The sequence below is a fragment of the Bubalus kerabau genome, chromosome 13 (genome assembly GCF_029407905.1).
Source record: "Bubalus kerabau isolate K-KA32 ecotype Philippines breed swamp buffalo chromosome 13, PCC_UOA_SB_1v2, whole genome shotgun sequence".
In the NCBI taxonomy this organism is placed as follows: domain Eukaryota; kingdom Metazoa; phylum Chordata; class Mammalia; order Artiodactyla; family Bovidae; genus Bubalus; species Bubalus kerabau.
The window spans coordinates 52484843-52501356 of NC_073636.1; the positions used below are offsets into that span (position 1 = coordinate 52484843).

General features: G+C 48.5%; 1 protein-coding gene across 2 annotated transcripts; it reads right to left on the reverse strand.

Moving 5' to 3' along the window:
* Nucleotides 1-1114: 1114 nt before the first annotated feature.
* Nucleotides 1115-14541, reverse strand: ITPA (inosine triphosphatase). 2 transcript variants are annotated; one of them, XM_055544360.1, is made up of 8 exons: nucleotides 14437-14541; nucleotides 9325-9382; nucleotides 9172-9236; nucleotides 8487-8560; nucleotides 7353-7384; nucleotides 6700-6815; nucleotides 3024-3100; nucleotides 1115-1549 (listed from the first exon to the last, which is right to left on the reverse strand). In XM_055544360.1, exons 1-8 carry the CDS (start codon nucleotides 14524-14526, stop codon nucleotides 1411-1413), a joined length of 651 nt encoding a protein of 216 aa, XP_055400335.1. In that variant the 5' UTR covers nucleotides 14527-14541; the 3' UTR covers nucleotides 1115-1410. The 2 variants fall into 2 exon arrangements, with proteins under 2 accessions (XP_055400335.1, XP_055400336.1); XM_055544361.1 differs by having other exon boundaries at nucleotides 14342-14475.
* Nucleotides 14542-16514: the final 1973 nt, after the last annotated feature.

The window sequence follows — 16514 nt, forward strand, 5'->3', positions numbered from 1 at the left end:
AGGACAGAAGTCTATGAGGAAGCAGCTGGGGACAAGATAGAGAGAGGTGCCCTGCTCCAAGCACCACGTAGCCACCCACTCACATAACACAGCAGGTGACCCTTCTATGGGGCCCCTCCCCAGTAGCCTGGGTGTTCCCTGCAGGTAGGGCCATGTCCAGGATCACCAGGTAAGAAGGCGGCAGGCACCCCCCATCTGAGTCCCAGCCACATACCACCTACTCCAAGGAGACAACCCAGAGGAGGCTGGGCATGGCCACTGGCACTTCCCGAGGAAACACCCAGCTGGGCTTCACAGGCAGCAGAGGAACAAAGGGATGAGGTCCTGTCTTCCCCCATACCTGTTGACACAGTCTAGGGAAGCAAACATTAAATCCAGGCCCCAGGCCAAGCTGCCAGAACTGAGGAACAGTGATGGGAGGGGACGCAACCTAAACCTGGGAGTGACATATGGCACTGAGGACCCCACCCCCCAAGCTGCTGCACACAACAGGCTTCTCTGACTGTCCTTGGGGTTGGGCAGCTCCTCTTTACCAGGGTAACACCTGCAGAAAAGCAAGGGAGCCACTCCGGCCCTCTGAAATCCCCTCAGGGAATGGGTTCACCAGGGCACAGTAAGGGTCTGGGGCAGCTGAGTCAGGCCCCTAGCTGGCCCCCCAGGCTGAACTACGATTTATCAACCCAACTGGAGTCAAGTACTCCATCCCCCATCCCTGCCACAAAAATGAACCTGGAGTTGCAATCATAAACCAGCATTGTAGCTGCTTTAATGTACACCAGCATAAAGAAAAAGCACTCACCACCCCACACTGCCTGCCCCACAGCCCAGCTGGCAAACACAATAGAGGCCAGCTGAGTGGCGGAGTAGATTTCGCATGGAAAAGTTCAACGCGTGATCTGAGACTTGAAAGACAAAAGGGGAAGACAGAATATTCCAGCTAGCAATGGTACACGAACAGCCTCAGCACAGCTCTGCCCACATCTGGCCATCCCACCCCTCAGCCCTCTTTCCCGATCCTGAGAGGTTTCCTGCTTCTGCCTTAAGGGACTCAGGAGGCAGACGCCTGCCTGGGGAGGTTTCAAAGCAGCTACACCCAATTTATTATGGAAGCAAGTACCTTCTGGAATTTTTATTTGCTGTATTTAAAAACATCTAAGGCTGTTTGTGTGGTTCTTCCCCAAACCGTTAACCCTATTAAGGGTTAACTTCACCCGAGGTCCTTTCAGGATTCCAGGCCTGGAGGCCGTAGGAGACCTCTGAATCCACAAGGGCAAGAGGATGGTGTTGTCCTTTGGCCAAAGTCTCTCCAAACAGAGCCAGTTGCTCCCAACAGCTGGTAACACCGCCAGAAAGTGGTAATCCTGAAGGAAATACTTGGACAGGTGCCTGCCTGATAGAAGTGGTTTCAGGCTACCCCTCTCCAGATCCCCAGCCAGGGTGGTCATCACTGACCCCGGGAGTCAGGCTGCTAAAGTATTCTTGCAACTCAAGCAGGGCCCGGAAGCGATGGGAAATGGTGTTCTTCTCAGCCTTGGGCATCTCTGCATACCTACAGGGCGACAGTAACAGCTCAGAGAAGAGGGAGCCCAGATTCGGGGAGGGTATGTACACCTCACCGCATCCTGCAGCCCGAAGCTCCAAGAGTCCCTAGTAAAAGGTAGCAGGGCCACCAGCTCCTGGCAGCCAGAGTTAATTTTTTAACAATCAAAGAGTCTTAAATTCCTCTGTAGGTAGAAATCCATATTAATTTGTGTGGAAGGATACTAAATTTGTTCTAGTATGTTCAAGAGTCATTAAAAGGAAGCTGGGGACAGGGGGATGAGCTGCATGTTTGAGCAGCTTTGTCATCTGTTGACAGGAAGCAGTGGGGCCTAACAGAGCAAACACAGCAATCTCCTCCAGTACACTGCGGGGTGGGCAGATGGGCGGGGGAGTGGGCCTTGAACAGCCAGCAAGTAACCTGCCGTCCATGTCAGGATTCCACTGAGCTGGGAATCCCATACTCCAACTGTTACTTTCACATCTATGCCACCCAATACAGTGGCCATCAGTATGTGGCCATTTAAATTCAAACCAATTACAATTGAATAAAATAAATTCTGTTCCTCAGTTGCTCTAACCACATTTCAAATGCTCTACAGCCACATGTGGCTAAGAGCTACTGGATCACACAGTGCAGCCACAGAACATTTGTGTCATTGAAGTGATGTTTCATGTTGTCCTCAGCCCTGTCCTGGCTGTTGTAAGGCCTCAGGCCACACACCTGAAGGGTCCCTCCAGCTTGACAAACCCAATTCCCAATAATGGCCAACATATCCCATGTAAATAAGTGGGGGTTAGCATGAAATACTTGGAGAAGGCAGTAGCACCCCACTCCAGTACTCTTGCCTGGAAAATCCCATGGATGGAGGAGCCTGGAAGGCTGCAGTCCATGGGGTCGCTAGGAGTCAGACACGACTGAGCGACTTCACTTTCAAGCACTGGAGAAGGAAATGGCAACCCACTCCAGTGTTCTTGCCTGGAGAATCCCAGGGACGGGGGAGCCTGGTGGGCTGCCGTCTATGGGGTCGCACAGAGCCGGACATGACTGAAGCGACTTAGCAGCAGCAGCAGCAGCATGAGATACGGAGAACACCTGGCACTGTGTGTGGGTGGGGGTGGCGCACGCGTTAATGTGGTGCCCAGCTGTTAACATTTTTCCAAACTAGATGAGGGTCAGATAATCATCCATCCATCACGAAGCTGACAAGCCCAAGTCAGAGAGGGGAAGCTGCACAGCTGCTCTGTGCTGAGATGAGCCCGAGAGCCCAGGACTTCCAGCTACACCCAGCTGCCTCCCAGCTGTGGACTGCATCACTCAGATTCCTTGCATCCACCCCCAGCAGGGCTGCCTTCAACTGGAAAGGCACCGCAGAGCCTGCCCCCGCCCGCATCCGCATGCCTGCACCTGGGTGGGGCACTGACCCGACCCAGACCATGGCCATCCGACCCCTACACCCCTGCAAATAACTGGGGCTCCTTACGTCTGCTCGTATCCATCAGGCTGAAAGCAGGGGTCCCAGCCAAAGTCCCGGCAGCCACGGGGCACCACAATCCGGCCCTGCCAAAGAAAAGGGGGCGGAGCTATGTTACTGGACGTGGAGGAGATGCACTATGAGGAGGGCAATAGCCAGTCTGAGTTTAGTTAATGAATTCGGTTAAACCCTAGTTACTCATATTATTTCAAGGGGTCCATGGTGCCAGCAAATGTTTGCTGAACACACATAAAATGCAGAGCAGGAGAGCTCGCTCACCACAGACAGGGAGGAACCACATGCTTGATCAGGCCACCGATACCCCTGGGACCAGCCTCCCTCTCTAAAGGTTTGACATACTGTGACCTCACTGAAGAAGAGTCAATTTTGAAAAACTAACAGAAAACATTTTCCCCTAAGTGGAAGTTTGAGGGTCCTAAACTTTGCCAACAAACCCCGTATCTCCTACTATTACTACACTTATCAAAATACAAAGACGGCTCTAACAAATAACAAAATAGCACAATGTTCAGCTCAAAAATAGCTCAATAAATACTGGCTGTAATAGGCAAATTCCAAAAGGGAAATTTTACAAAGAGAACCAGTGTCATGAGATATCAGGTCACCTTGGGAATTAAAAAAAAAAACACATAAAAAATACAAGGGAGGTAGTAGAGGATGCGAATTAGCCACATAAATTCTAAGTCCTTTAGACCAAAGGCAAATTCTGCTTTTGCTAATGGGGAGCTGTGTGACTGAGGCCAGTTACTGAATCACTCTAAACTTCACCCAGGCGGCAAATGTTTTTTGAACACCTTATCGAGGAAGGTGGTGTTTTTAGCACTGGGATCCAAGAAAGCCTTAGCCTTGCCTTCACAGAATGGATCTCTTCAGCAAAATGAGCACTGCACCAGTACACAAATCAATGATTACTAAATCATTAGAGGGCACAAACTGGGAGCTGGGCTCAAGAATCACAGGTCAGAGAGCTCAGGGAAGGCCTGGGTGAAGATGGGACACTCTGACCACATACAGGGCTGGGGCAGGAACATTCTAGGTGGAGGACAGAGCTGTGCCAAGGTTCTGAGATGGAGAAGGGCCCAACACACACCCTGCTGAAAGGACGATGTGGCTGGGGGTTAGAGAGCATGGGTGAGAACAGGACAAGTAGAAACAAGGTGACCTCATTTAAAGTAAGGGCGGCAAACAACAAAGCACAGAAACAACGGAGCCAAAGCCGGGGAGACCGCAGGGCATGGTGGCGGTGGTGGTCAGGCCCAGCCAGCGGCACAGCAGCTACTCGGTCACAGTGCAGGGAGCTGAGCCTGTGGCTGGTCAGACTTTTGATTTCTGAGAGAATGTTTCTGTGAGAGTAGCAGACACTATAATCAACTTTTAAAAATGTCACCAGGCAACACAATCTAGTAATCCCATCTGTGGATATATATCCAAAGAGCTGAAAATGCGATGCTAAAGAGATATTTGCACACCCATGTCCACCACAGCATTATAAGCCAAAATGTGGAAGCCATTCAAGTGTTCATCAACAAACACAGGCCTCAGAGATATCGTGGGTTCAGTGCTAGACCACTGTAATAAAGCAACTGTCACAATAAACCAAGTGGCATGAATGTTTTGGTTTCCTACTGCATATAAAAGTATGCAATAGCATTATGTCTTAAAAACAATGCTTGTTGTTGTTGTTCAGGCACTAAGCCATGTCTGACTCTCTGCGACCCTGTGGACTGCAGCACACCAGTCTCCTCTGCCCTCCACTATTCTCCCAGAATTTGCTCAAATTCATGTCCACTGAGCCTAAGATGTTTTCTAAGTTTCTCATCCCAGTAGCACATTGGATACTTTCTGACCTGAGGGGGGCTCATCTTCTGGTGTCATGTCTTTTTGCCTTTTCATACTGTTCATGGGGTTCTCACAGCAAGAATACTTAAGTGGATTGCCATTTCCTCCTCCAGTGGACCACGATTTGTCAGAACTCTTCACTATGACTTGTTTGTCTTGGGTGGCCCCAGACTCATAGATTTATTAAGTTACACAAGCCCCTTCACCACGACAAGGCTGTGATCCATGAAGGGAAAATAAAAAACATAAATATCTTAATTTAAAAACACTTTATTGCTAAAAAATGCTAGCCATCATCTGCTAGTGCAGGGTTGCCACAAACTTTCAATTTGTAAATACAGTATCTTCAAAGCTCAATAAAACAAGATATGCCTGTAAATAGATAAAAGTGGTACATACATACAATGGAATGTTATTCAGCCTTAAAAAAGGAGATCCTGTCACATGCGACAACATGGATGAAATGAAGACCTTATGCTAAGTAAAATAAGACAGTCACACAAACACAGACACTGCAGGACCCCACTTATATGTTGTGCCTGAGGCGGCTGAACTCAGAAACAGAAGGTGGAATGGCGCTTACCAGGTGCTGGGGACAAGAGAGGAAGTGAAGTTCAGTGAAATGAAGTTAAAGTCACTCAGTCATGTCCAACTCTTTGCGACCACATGGACTGTAGTCTGCCAGGCTCCTCTGTCCATGGGATTCTCCAAGCAAGACACTGGAGTGGGTTGCCGTTCCCTTCTCCAAGGGATCTTCCCAACCCAGGGATTGAAGCCAGGTCTCCTGCATTGCAGGCAGAGTCTTTACCATCTGAGCCACCAGGGAAGCCCAGAAGAGAGGAAGGTGGACTGTTATTCAATGGGCATAGTTTCAATTTTGCAAGATGAGAAATTTCTAGAGATCTGTTGCACAATAGTGTACACTACTGTACACTTAAAAATGGTGAAGATGGTAATTTCTGAAACCTGTTTTTTACCATAAGAACTGAACATCTCATCAGGGAGGCTTCCCTGATGGCTTAGTGGTAAAGCCAATGCAGGAGATGCGGGTTTGAACCCTGGGTCAGGAAGATTCCCTGGAAGAGAAAACGGCAACACACTCCAGTATTCTTGTCTGGGAAAACCCATGGACAGAGCCTGACGGGCTACAGTCTATGGGGTCGCAAAAGCATCAGACACAACTTAGATGGAGCCACTGGTGTAGGGCTATATGGGCTACAGTGAGACTCTGGATTTTATCCTGAGCAGAGAGGACAAAGCAGAGAAGTGATGTGTCTGAAGGTAAACCCTGCCATAGGGAGGGAATGAATAGGCTGAGGCGGGGGCAGGGCGGGAAGCCCAGCACAGAGGGTGGTTTGACTGAGAGAAGGAGCTGAACCTATGGTCTGATTGGTAAGCCTGGAGACACTGAAGGGCACCTCTGAAAGGAATGAGGTGGGGGGAGAGGAAGATTCTATATGAAGATAAAAACTTGGAAAGGCTGTGAGATGTTCAAGGGAAGCTGTCGCACAGCAGTGTGATAAGGAGATTCAAGCTTGGAGAAGTCTGAACTGCAGATGCAGCTCTAGGAGTTGTTATCTTTAGTTCCCACATCTCCTCAGGACAGCATACAGTGCACAGCTCTGGGTATACCAGGCTCCAAAAGCTGTGAGCCATGTATGTTTCCAAACATCAGACTCAGGGGGCAGTAAGTTTCAGGACTGACAGCATTTCGAGCTGTGGTACCTAGGAGTGTGACCATCCCACCAGATAGCATCACTGGGAGGGGGGGGGGGGTTCACAGCGCCCTCTGGTGGCACGCAGGGGAATGAGCATGGGTACGTACCATTGTCTGGCCCCTGAAGAGGCGTATGGGCTCATTCGGGTCCCCAGTGCTGAATGCGAACGTGCAGAGTGCATAGGCAGACTTGTCTTGGAACCCCTCCAGGAGCTGGTGGAGACCTGAGGGAAGGTGCAGTGAGGGCTCAGCACACTCTGCTGCCAAGCCCCAGGCCCAACTCCCCACCCAAGGGGCCTAGCTGGGGGAGGGGAGTTATACACTTTACCAAATAGGCCCTGTGCTGATAACACAGGAGGCTGGGTGATGGGGATGTAGAATAAGGGTTCTACCACTGTGGATTCCAGGGTAGGGGGCTGGGACCAGAAGGAAAAGCAAGGTGTCCCCCTTTCCACTTCCTGCTGACAACGACAGCAAGTGGTGGGGCCAATCCTCTCAGGGCCAGAATCTCCCTTTGCCCCTCAATCTCAAAGCTTTCACCACAACCGCCACCCCCATCTACTCCACATCTCAGTGCTCCCTGGAGCTAGGTTTACAGGGAAAGTGTGAGCGTTGATTATAGATGGGTAGACTGAAGTGAACAGAGGCCTTGAAGGGGACAGAACCTGAGACTCCTGATTACTAGCTGGAGCTCCTCCCCAGAACCCACAGATTTCTTAATTCCAAACGCATCAAAAGAAAGAGACAAATGGGGATAATACCTTCAGGCTTTAACTTCTCCAGAAACCACTTTCTGCAAGAGAAATAAAGGTGAGACAGACAGCACAAATGGATGGATGTTCCTACCACCTTCTTTCCAGGCTGCATCCCCCAGGGATTAAAGCTCTGAGAGAGTCAAGGAGAAAAGATAAAGAATGTCTCAACTCAAAATGAAGGGAAATAATCCAACAGGAAAAAGGAGATGGAGACAAACAGGCAAGGCACAAGAGAATCGATAAACCAATGAAGGCCTCAACTTCACTGCTAATTAGGGAAATACAAATTAAAATTGCATGTGATAACATTTCCTACTCACTTACTAAAACACTAAAAAGTCATGAAACAGTGCTGGTAAGAATATGGAACATGTGTAGGGGTGCTACTGCGTTGGCAGACAAGTTAGCAGTCCAAAAGTTGAAGATACAGTTAACCCTTGAACTACATGACTTGAACTGCCGAAGTTCACTCATAATGTGGATATTGTTCAATAGTCAATACTACAGTAATACATGGCTAAATCCACGGCTATGGAAGGCAAACTCTAAGTTATACGTAGGTTAACCCCAAGTTGTTCACAGATCAACTGTATACATAACCAAGACCCAACAAACCAGGGTATTTGTATCCTGTGTGTGTGTGCCCTCGCTCAGTCATGCCCGACTCTTTGGGACCTCATGGACTGTCACCCACCAGTCTCCTCTATCCATGGAATTTTCCAGGCAAGAATCCTGGAGTGGGTAGCCATTTCCTTCTCCAGGGGATCTTCCTGACCCAGGGATCAAACCCACATCTCTTGAGTCTCCTGCATTGGCAGGGAGGTTCTTTACCACTAGCACCACCTGGGAAGCCTGAGGGGGGTCCAGGACACTGGATAGATTTAAGGAAATCCATTTGCAGATCTCAACTTCCTTATTTCCTCTTTCCTGAAACTGACCTGCCCAAGAATTACCTCTCCAATGGGTGAGTTCCCCTTGCCCATCTCAACTTACACACATTCTCACACTTAACAAAAGAAAGACATGCCTCTCCCCCATCTCTAATCCTTCCTCAACAATCTGACATACTGGTGTTGACACCAAGACAGTGAATGACCGGCAGTATCAAGTAACCAATCAAAGGGGTGGGATATCACTCACATGTAGGGGCCAGGGAGGCCTCCAAGGGCGTTGAAGCACAGACAGGTGTCCTCCACCAGTACGGGGCCCTGCACCTGCAGCACAAGGACATACAGCCCTGAGACCCGGGCCCACCAGCAGGCCCCACCTCCCCTCTGAGTTCTCAGGGAACCCAGGCCAGGGCCACGCCCACAGCTAGCTGGCGTGTGCTTCAGCAGCAGCAGACCTGGGCAACAGCCCTCGGCTAATCTCTTATCTCCTTCTTATCTGTTTTAGAGACAGGGACAACAAAGCCTCAGCAGGTTGTAAAGTTTGTACAATGACGAGAGAGCTGGGATTATACTCAAGCAGCCTGACACTTTACAAAGTGCTCCTTCTCAGTTCCAGAGAGATGTGAGTGCAGGGTGGATGTGTGTGGGGAGAATGCAGGGGACGGAATGAATGCACAAGAGAAATGGGAAGAGAAAATTGTGTGTGTGTGTGTGTGTGTGTGTGTGGTCATCTTAGGGGGATACTACGCAGTTTAGGTTGAGAAAGGAAGGCAATATATAACTATTAACTGACTCCAGCCTGATTAGACATGGAAAGGTCTTTCAAGTCATAATAAACTGTGCCCACCATATTCTCTACGCATCCCCAGCAGGCACAGACCCCAGGAGCCACCAGAACAAGAGGAGCAAGGACAGGACGCGAATGGAGCAAGCACCTGGCGAGCTGCCTCCTGACACTTCCGAATGGAAATCTCATCAGGCTCTCCTTGGTACTCTGGCACTTGTGAGGGAAACAGACACATAATCAGGTCATGGGGAGTTAGAGAAATTGAATCATCTTTTAAAAATAAAACTAAACAGAGACATACGGTCAATTTTCTGCGCCACCAAAGTGCACGGAAATTTATCTCCTAGAATCTGAATGACCTGTTCCAAAATGAAAGAACATTTATCAGCATTTAATGATTCCCCATTACTGCACAAGCTGTCACCCACCTTTCTCATCAGGTAACTCTCCTGTCAGTTCTCTAAAGTTCAAAGTCAGGTCCACGAGCCTCAACTGTAGCCCTCAGGGTCCCACCCCAGCAGGTCAGCTCCCTCATCTTCTCATTCTCTGATCCCTCCCTCCTACTTCAGGTCTCTGTTCATGCTAACCACCATCTAGAACACCCTCTTCCCTTCTCAATGGTCCCAGAACCTACTGTTTAGGCCAGGAATTTTCTATCAGGGGTTACCCGGGATTCAGGAGGATCTACCCAGAACTTGGATAGGAAAAAAAATACCTCTCTATTTTCATTAACCCTGAGCTGAAATTTATCATCTCTTTCAATTGTGAGTATAGAAAACAAACAGCATCAGCAGTTCCTGTGACATTTAAATCTATTAAAATCAAAGATGTTGTCATATCCCTTTACAGTTCTAGCAGATAATCTCAAAATACCATTTACAGCCTTCACTATTTTTAAATTATGATAATAACACAAAACGATAGACTGAATTCTTTAATGCATGAACAAAAAATATGTAACTAGATCACAGATATTTATATTTTGAGAACTGTAAATCAATAGAAATGATTTCCTTTGTGGTGGTGATATTGTCACTAAGTCATGTCTGTCTCTTTGCAATACCAAGGAATGCAGCCTGCCAGACTCCTCTGTCTGTGGGATTTCCCAGAAAATCCCCTTTTCTCTAGGGGATCTTCCCAACCCAGGGATTGAACCCACATCTACTGGATTGCAGATGGATTCTTTACTGCTGAGCCACCAGGGATTCCCCCGATTTCCTTGGTAATCCCATGTATCTGTTCGTTTCCAAGGCAAACCATTCAATATCACGGTAATCCAAGTCTATGCCCTGACCAGTAACACTGAAGAAGCTGAACGCTTCTATGAAGACCTACAAGACCTTTTAGAACTAACACCCAAAAAAGATGTCCTTTTCATTATAGGGGACTGGAATGCAAAAGTAGGAAGTCAAGAAACACCTGGAGTAACAGGCAAATTTGGCCTTGGAATACGGAATGAAGCAGGGCAAAGACTCACAGAGTTTTGCCAAGAAAATGCACTGGTCATAGCAAACACCCTCTTCCAACAACACAAGAGAAGATTCTACACATGGACATCAGGATGGTCAACACCAAAATCAGACTGATTATATCCTTTGCAGCCAAAAATGGAGAAGCTCTATACAGTCAGCAAAAACAAGGCTGGGAGTGGAGTGTGGCTCAGGTCATGAACTCCTTATTGCCAAATTCAGACTTAAATTGAAGAAAGTGAGGAAAACCACTAGACCATTCAGGTATGACCTAAATCAAATCCCTTATGATTATACAGTGGAAGTGAGAAATAGATTTAAGGGACTAGATCTGATAGACAGAGTGCCTGATGAACTATGGAATGAGGTTCGTGACATTGTACAGGAGACAGGGATCAAGACCATCCCCAAGAAAAATAAATGCAAAAAAGCAAAATGGCTGTCTGAGGAGGCCTTACAGATAGCTGTAAAAAGAAGGAAAGCGAAAAGCAAAGGAGAAAAGGAACGATATACCCATTTGAATGCAGAGTTTCAAAGAATAGCAAGGAGAGATATGAAAGCCTTCCTCAGCAATCAATGCAAAGAAATAGAGGAAAACAAAGAATGGGAAAGACTAGAGATCTTTTCAAGAAAATTAGAGATACCAAGGGAACATTTCATACAAAGATGGGCTCAATAAAGGACAAAAATGGTATGCAGCTAACAGAAGCAGAAGATATTAAGAAGAGGTGTCAAGAATACACAGAAGAACTGTACAAAAAAGATCTTCACGACCAAGATAATCACGAAGGTGTGATCACTCACACTTGCCTAGAGCCAGATATCCTGGAATGTGAAATCAGGTGGGCCTTAGAAAGCATCACTACAAACAAAGCTAGAGGAGGTGATGGAATTCCAATTGCACTATTTCAAACCCTAAAAGATGATGCTGTGAAAGTGCTGCACTCAATATGCCAGCAAATCTGGAAAACTCAGCAGTGGCCATAGGACTGGAAAAGGTCAGTTTTCATTCCAATCCCAAAGAAAGGCAAAACCAAAGAATGCTCAAACTACTGCACAATTGCACTCATCTCACACGCTAGTAAAGTAATGCTCAAAATTCTCCAAGCCAGGCTTCAGCAATACATGAACCATGAACTTTCAGATGTTCAAGCTGGTTTTAGAAAAGGGAATGGAACCAGAGATCAAATTGCCAACATCTGCTGGATCATTGAAAAAGCAAAAGAGTTCCAGAAAATCATCTATTTCTGCTTTATAGATTATGCCAAAGCCTTTGACTGTGTGGATCACAATAAACTGTGGAAAATTCTGAAAGAGACGGGAATACCAGACCACCTGACCTGCCTCTTGAGAAACCTATATGCAGGTCAGGAAGCAACAGTTATAACAGGACATGGAACAACAGACTGGTCCCAAATACGAAAAGGAGTACATCAAGGCTGTATATTGTCACCCTGCTTATTTAACTTATATGCAGAGTACATCATGAGAAACGCTGGGCTGGAGGAAGCAGAAGCTGGAATCAAGATTGCCGGGAGAAATATCAATAACCTCAGATATGCAGATGACACCACCCTATGGCAGAAAGTGAAGAGGAACTAAAGAGGCTCTTGATGAAGGTGAAAGAGAAAAGTGAAAAAACTGGCTTAAAACTCAACATTCAGAAAACTAAGATCATGGCATCTGGTCCCATCACTTCATGGCAAATAGATGAGGAAACAGTGGAAACAGTGGCTGACTTTATTTTTCTGGGCTCCAAAATCACTGCAGATGGTGACTGCAGCCATGAAATTAAGACACTTACTCCTTAGAAGGAAAGTTATGGCCAACCTAGACAGCATATTAAAAAGCAGAGACATTACTTTGCCAACAAAGTTCCGTCTAGTCAAGGCTATGGTTTTTCCAGTAGTCATGTGTGGATGTGAGAGTTGGACTATAAAGAAACCTGAGCGCTGAAGAATTGATGCTTTTGAACTGTGGTGTTGGAAAAGACTCTTGAGAGTCCCTTGGACTGCAAGGAGATCTAACGAGTCCATCCTAAAGGAGATCAGTCCTGGGTGTTCATTGGAGGGAATGATGTTAAAGCTGAAAACTCAAATACTTTGGGCACCTGATGCAGAAAGCTGACTCATTTGAAAAGACCCTGATTCTGGGAGGGATTGGAGGCAGGAGAAGGGGACGACAGAGGATGAGATGGTTGGATGGCATCATTGACTCGATGGACAAGGGTTTGGGTGGACTCTGGGAGTTGGTGATGGACAGGGAGGCCTGGTGTATAGCAGTTCATGGGGTCACAGAGTCGGACATGACTGAGCGACTGAACTGAACTGAACTGAAAAATATTTTCCTGAGAAAGGTTCCACAGGCATCATCGTTCTGCCAATGGGATAACAAGTTAAAACTCTCTTACTTTAGGCCAACTTCAAGTCCATCTTCTCCAGTGAGCCTCCTCTGGCCACTCCAGTCTGTTCTTTTTTTTTTTTTTTTTTTTTGGCCATGCCATGTGGCTTGTGGGATCTCAGCCACCCCACCGGGGATCTAACCAGAACCCCAGTAGTGAAAGCTTGAATCCTAGCCACTGGACCCTCAGGGAATTCCCTCCTGCCTCTTTAAATGTGGGAGGCAGACACATTCTCAACCATAAGTAGAGATGGGCTTGGGAGCTGGCAGCCACCATCTTGCATGAGGCTCTGTTCAGGGTGGCACTGACTGGTCTGGCCTCAGGATCCCAAACCTTTTCTCAGCCCAGGGCTCTGACTTCTGAGAAGGCCACTCTGAAATGGCACAGATGTGCCATCAGTGCTTGTGCTGAAGATAAATGAAGGGTCCCCTAATGACTGCACCCCACTGGTCTGCCTCAGATATCAAGTAGATGGCATCCTGATTCCCCACACATGACCCATCTCCCTGGCCATGGCTGAAGGGGCAGGGACAAACCTTTGGTCCAAGCAAGGCCAATCAGAGCTGATGTCTGGCAGAAGCCTCACTGCCTCCTCCATCAGGAGGGGAAATGCATTAAGACCTCAAAATGAAAAGCGATGAGCATCCTGAGAGAACTAGAAGGACAAATAAACCCCTCTCGAGGGACTCCTGAGAAAGACTCCTTAAGTCCTGTGGAACAGCACACTATTGGATTCCCATGATAGTCACCTGGTGGTTTACATAAGCTATCTGTGTCTCTTTACTATTTGCAGCCAAAGAGGTTCCATCAACCCCCAGAATCCTTACAGCTAGCCACAAAGTCCCGGTAGACAAGAACGTTGATCCACTGCCTCCCTCACACCTCTCTTGCATTATCCCCATTTCAAACAAACTTCTTGCATTATCCCCATTTCAAAGATGGCAGAAAGAGGCTGGGAGACTGAGGACCACATTTCTGGACTGTAGTGGGGCGTGGACGGCTCGGCTTGGATGCCTTGCTCCACGCCCTGTCCGGTTCCTGACAACCCCAGGCCAGTAGCGGTGTTTGGATCAACTCCAGAGGGGTGTCGGAGTCCTGGTTTGGGAACCAGCGAGGTAACCTTTGGGACAAGTGCTAAGGACTTCACCACTTAGCTCCCGAAGTCCCTCAGCTCACAAGTCCTGTGCCCGGATTTGTTAAGGGCCTTATTTTATTCAGCACAACCCGGGGTCGCCTCCACTCCGCAAACGTTCGGGTCCCACTCCGCGCGGCACTACCTCCTTACAGATCCCACCCATCCCTCCCCGTCCGACTCTTCGTTCCGCGTCCGCTGCTCCACCCGCTTGCTTCGCTCCGCATGGAAGCCTCTTCCGCCTTCTCCCCAGCCAGCCTTGCCACAGGCTACCCTTTCACCGCCTCCTAGTCGGCCTCCGCCACCCTCCCGTCACCTCCTCCAGCTTTTTGGCGTTCCCCGTGACAAACACGATCTTCTTCCCGGCCAAGGAGGCCGCCATGGCGATCCCCAGCTACCCCGCAGACCCACCGGAAGTCCTTCTGCTTCGAGTCGCAGGCACTTCCGACTACCGGCGGAAGGGGATAATACGGTTTCCGACCTGTGGTCCCAGGAAGGCATCCTGTGATTTGTGTTGCGTGGCCGGGGCTGCGGCAGCAACTGCGGCAAAAGTGGCAGCCTGGGCACCTTTGGGCAGGAACGCCTCTCTGGGCATCCAGAAGCCTTGCTCAGACCCCCAGTAGCATGACGCCCTTTTCTGGATGAGCAGCCTGGGGCCCCCGAGGGCTAGAAGGGAGGAGAAGGGGTTGGCCTACCTTATCGGAATTGCTGGGGTCTAACGGACACTGGCCGGAGAAGGCAATGGCACCCCACTCCAGTACTCTTGCCTAGAAAATCCCATGGATGGAGGAGCCTGGTAGGCTGCAGTCCATGGGGTCGCTAGAGTCGGACACGACTGAGCGACTTCACTTTCACTTTTCACTTTCATACATTGGAGAAGGAAATGGCAACCCACTCCAGTGTTCTTGCCTGGAGAATCCCAGGGATGGCGGAGCCTGGTGGGCTGCCATCTATGGGGTCGCACAGAGTCGGACACGACTGAAGTGACTTAGCAGCTTAGCAGCAACGGACACTGGCGGAGAAGGCAATGGCACCCCACTCCCGGACACGACTGAGCGACTTCACTTTTCACTTTCATGAACTGGAGAAGGAAATGGTAACCCACTCCAGTGTTCTTGCCTGGAGAATCCCAGGGACGGGGGAGCCTGATGGGCTGCCGTCTATGGGGTCGGAGAGACTCGGACATGACTGAAGCGACTTAGCAGCAGCAGCAGCAGCAGCAACGGACACTGGAGGTTGCGTGCGCCGAGACCAGCCCCTCCCGCCAAAGCCAGAAGAGACTATTCTAACCACCTGCCCCACCCACTCCTGTTTTCACCCATCTCTGGGACAGGGGCACCGAGGAAGCAAAGAAACCCTTCGTGCCTACCTCGAGGCCTGTGATGAACTGCCTAGGCTCTGGACGATTCGCCTTCACTGCCGGGACCTCTAAAGTTGTCTCTAAGAACTGTTTCCTTCAGGACAAGGACTCCCAAACCTGGGTCTTTATCCTGACCTCATCTTCAGCCCGGCTTCCTTAGCTCCGCCTTGCCTGCCAGCTCAACTACCTGACTGCGATTTTAAACTTTGCATAGCCTTAATCTAGCCCCGTCTTTTCACCCATGTCCCAGACTTGGGAATTCAGTATTTAAACTCCTTTATTACAACTTCCCTCCAGTCCCTTAAATCCATCTTTCCTTCTCAGCCAATTCTTTTCATCCCCAACACAGCAAAGAGTAGAAAGTGCCCCAGCAGACCCACCTTGCGATAGGCCTTGACCCACTACTGACGCTCTCACTGAGCAATTCAGCCGTCTCTCTCCTTCATGGGGCAGATTCAGGGCCAGCTCTACTCCTGGTGAGGCAGCTCCTGTCAGGAGTATCATCGGAAGTCTGGAGAGTTGGCAATGCCTGTATTTTGTTTACTGTTAAAGACATCTGATCATCTCGATTATCAGCTTTTTTTTTTTTTTTACACGACAGAATTTGTCCTTGCAGAACATACTTTATTAAAAAAAAAAAAAAAAACCTTTGCTCAATGACTACCATAGTGGGAATATTGCACAGGCCAAAAGGCATTACTATGTCTTAACGCAGGTCCTAGAATTTCCCATTCTACCATGTGATTCTACCATATGATCCCTTTCTACTGGGTGATTTGCCAATCTCTTTGGAGTTGACACGAGAATTAGTGGGTTAGATCAGGAAGTGGTGCCCTTGGTCTATGTCATGTGTCTTCCTCATGAAGTCATGGTGAATCTTCAGGCATGTGAAGATGGTTCACAAAAGAGGTTCACCTCAGCAAAGCTGACCTCCTGACAGGCTAGGAGGAGCTTTCCAGGGACTGAGTATAGGCACCTGGTATACCACAGATAAGAACCACATGGTATGATCAGCACAAAGACAGTCAGAGCCCTGGAGGCTGAGAGAACCACCTAGGTTGGTTGAGGGCTCCTCAGCAAGATGTGGGAGACCACAAAGGTTATTAAGCAGGAGTATTGGAAGTGGGTA

Bases quoted from the DNA above. Each gene is read 5' to 3' on its own strand.
- ITPA (XM_055544360.1), bottom strand. From the start codon at position 14,526: ATGCCTTCCTGGGACCACAGGTCGGAAACCGTATTATCCCCTTCCGCC. The intron at 6,816-7,352 runs GTATTATCCCCA...ACCTTCCCTCAG, and splicing joins GGAGAAGTTAAAGCCTGAAG to GTCTCCACCAGCTCCTGGAG. The intron at 3,101-6,699 runs GTACGTACCCAT...TTTCTTTGGCAG, and splicing joins TCTTCAGGGGCCAGACAATG to GGCCGGATTGTGGTGCCCCG.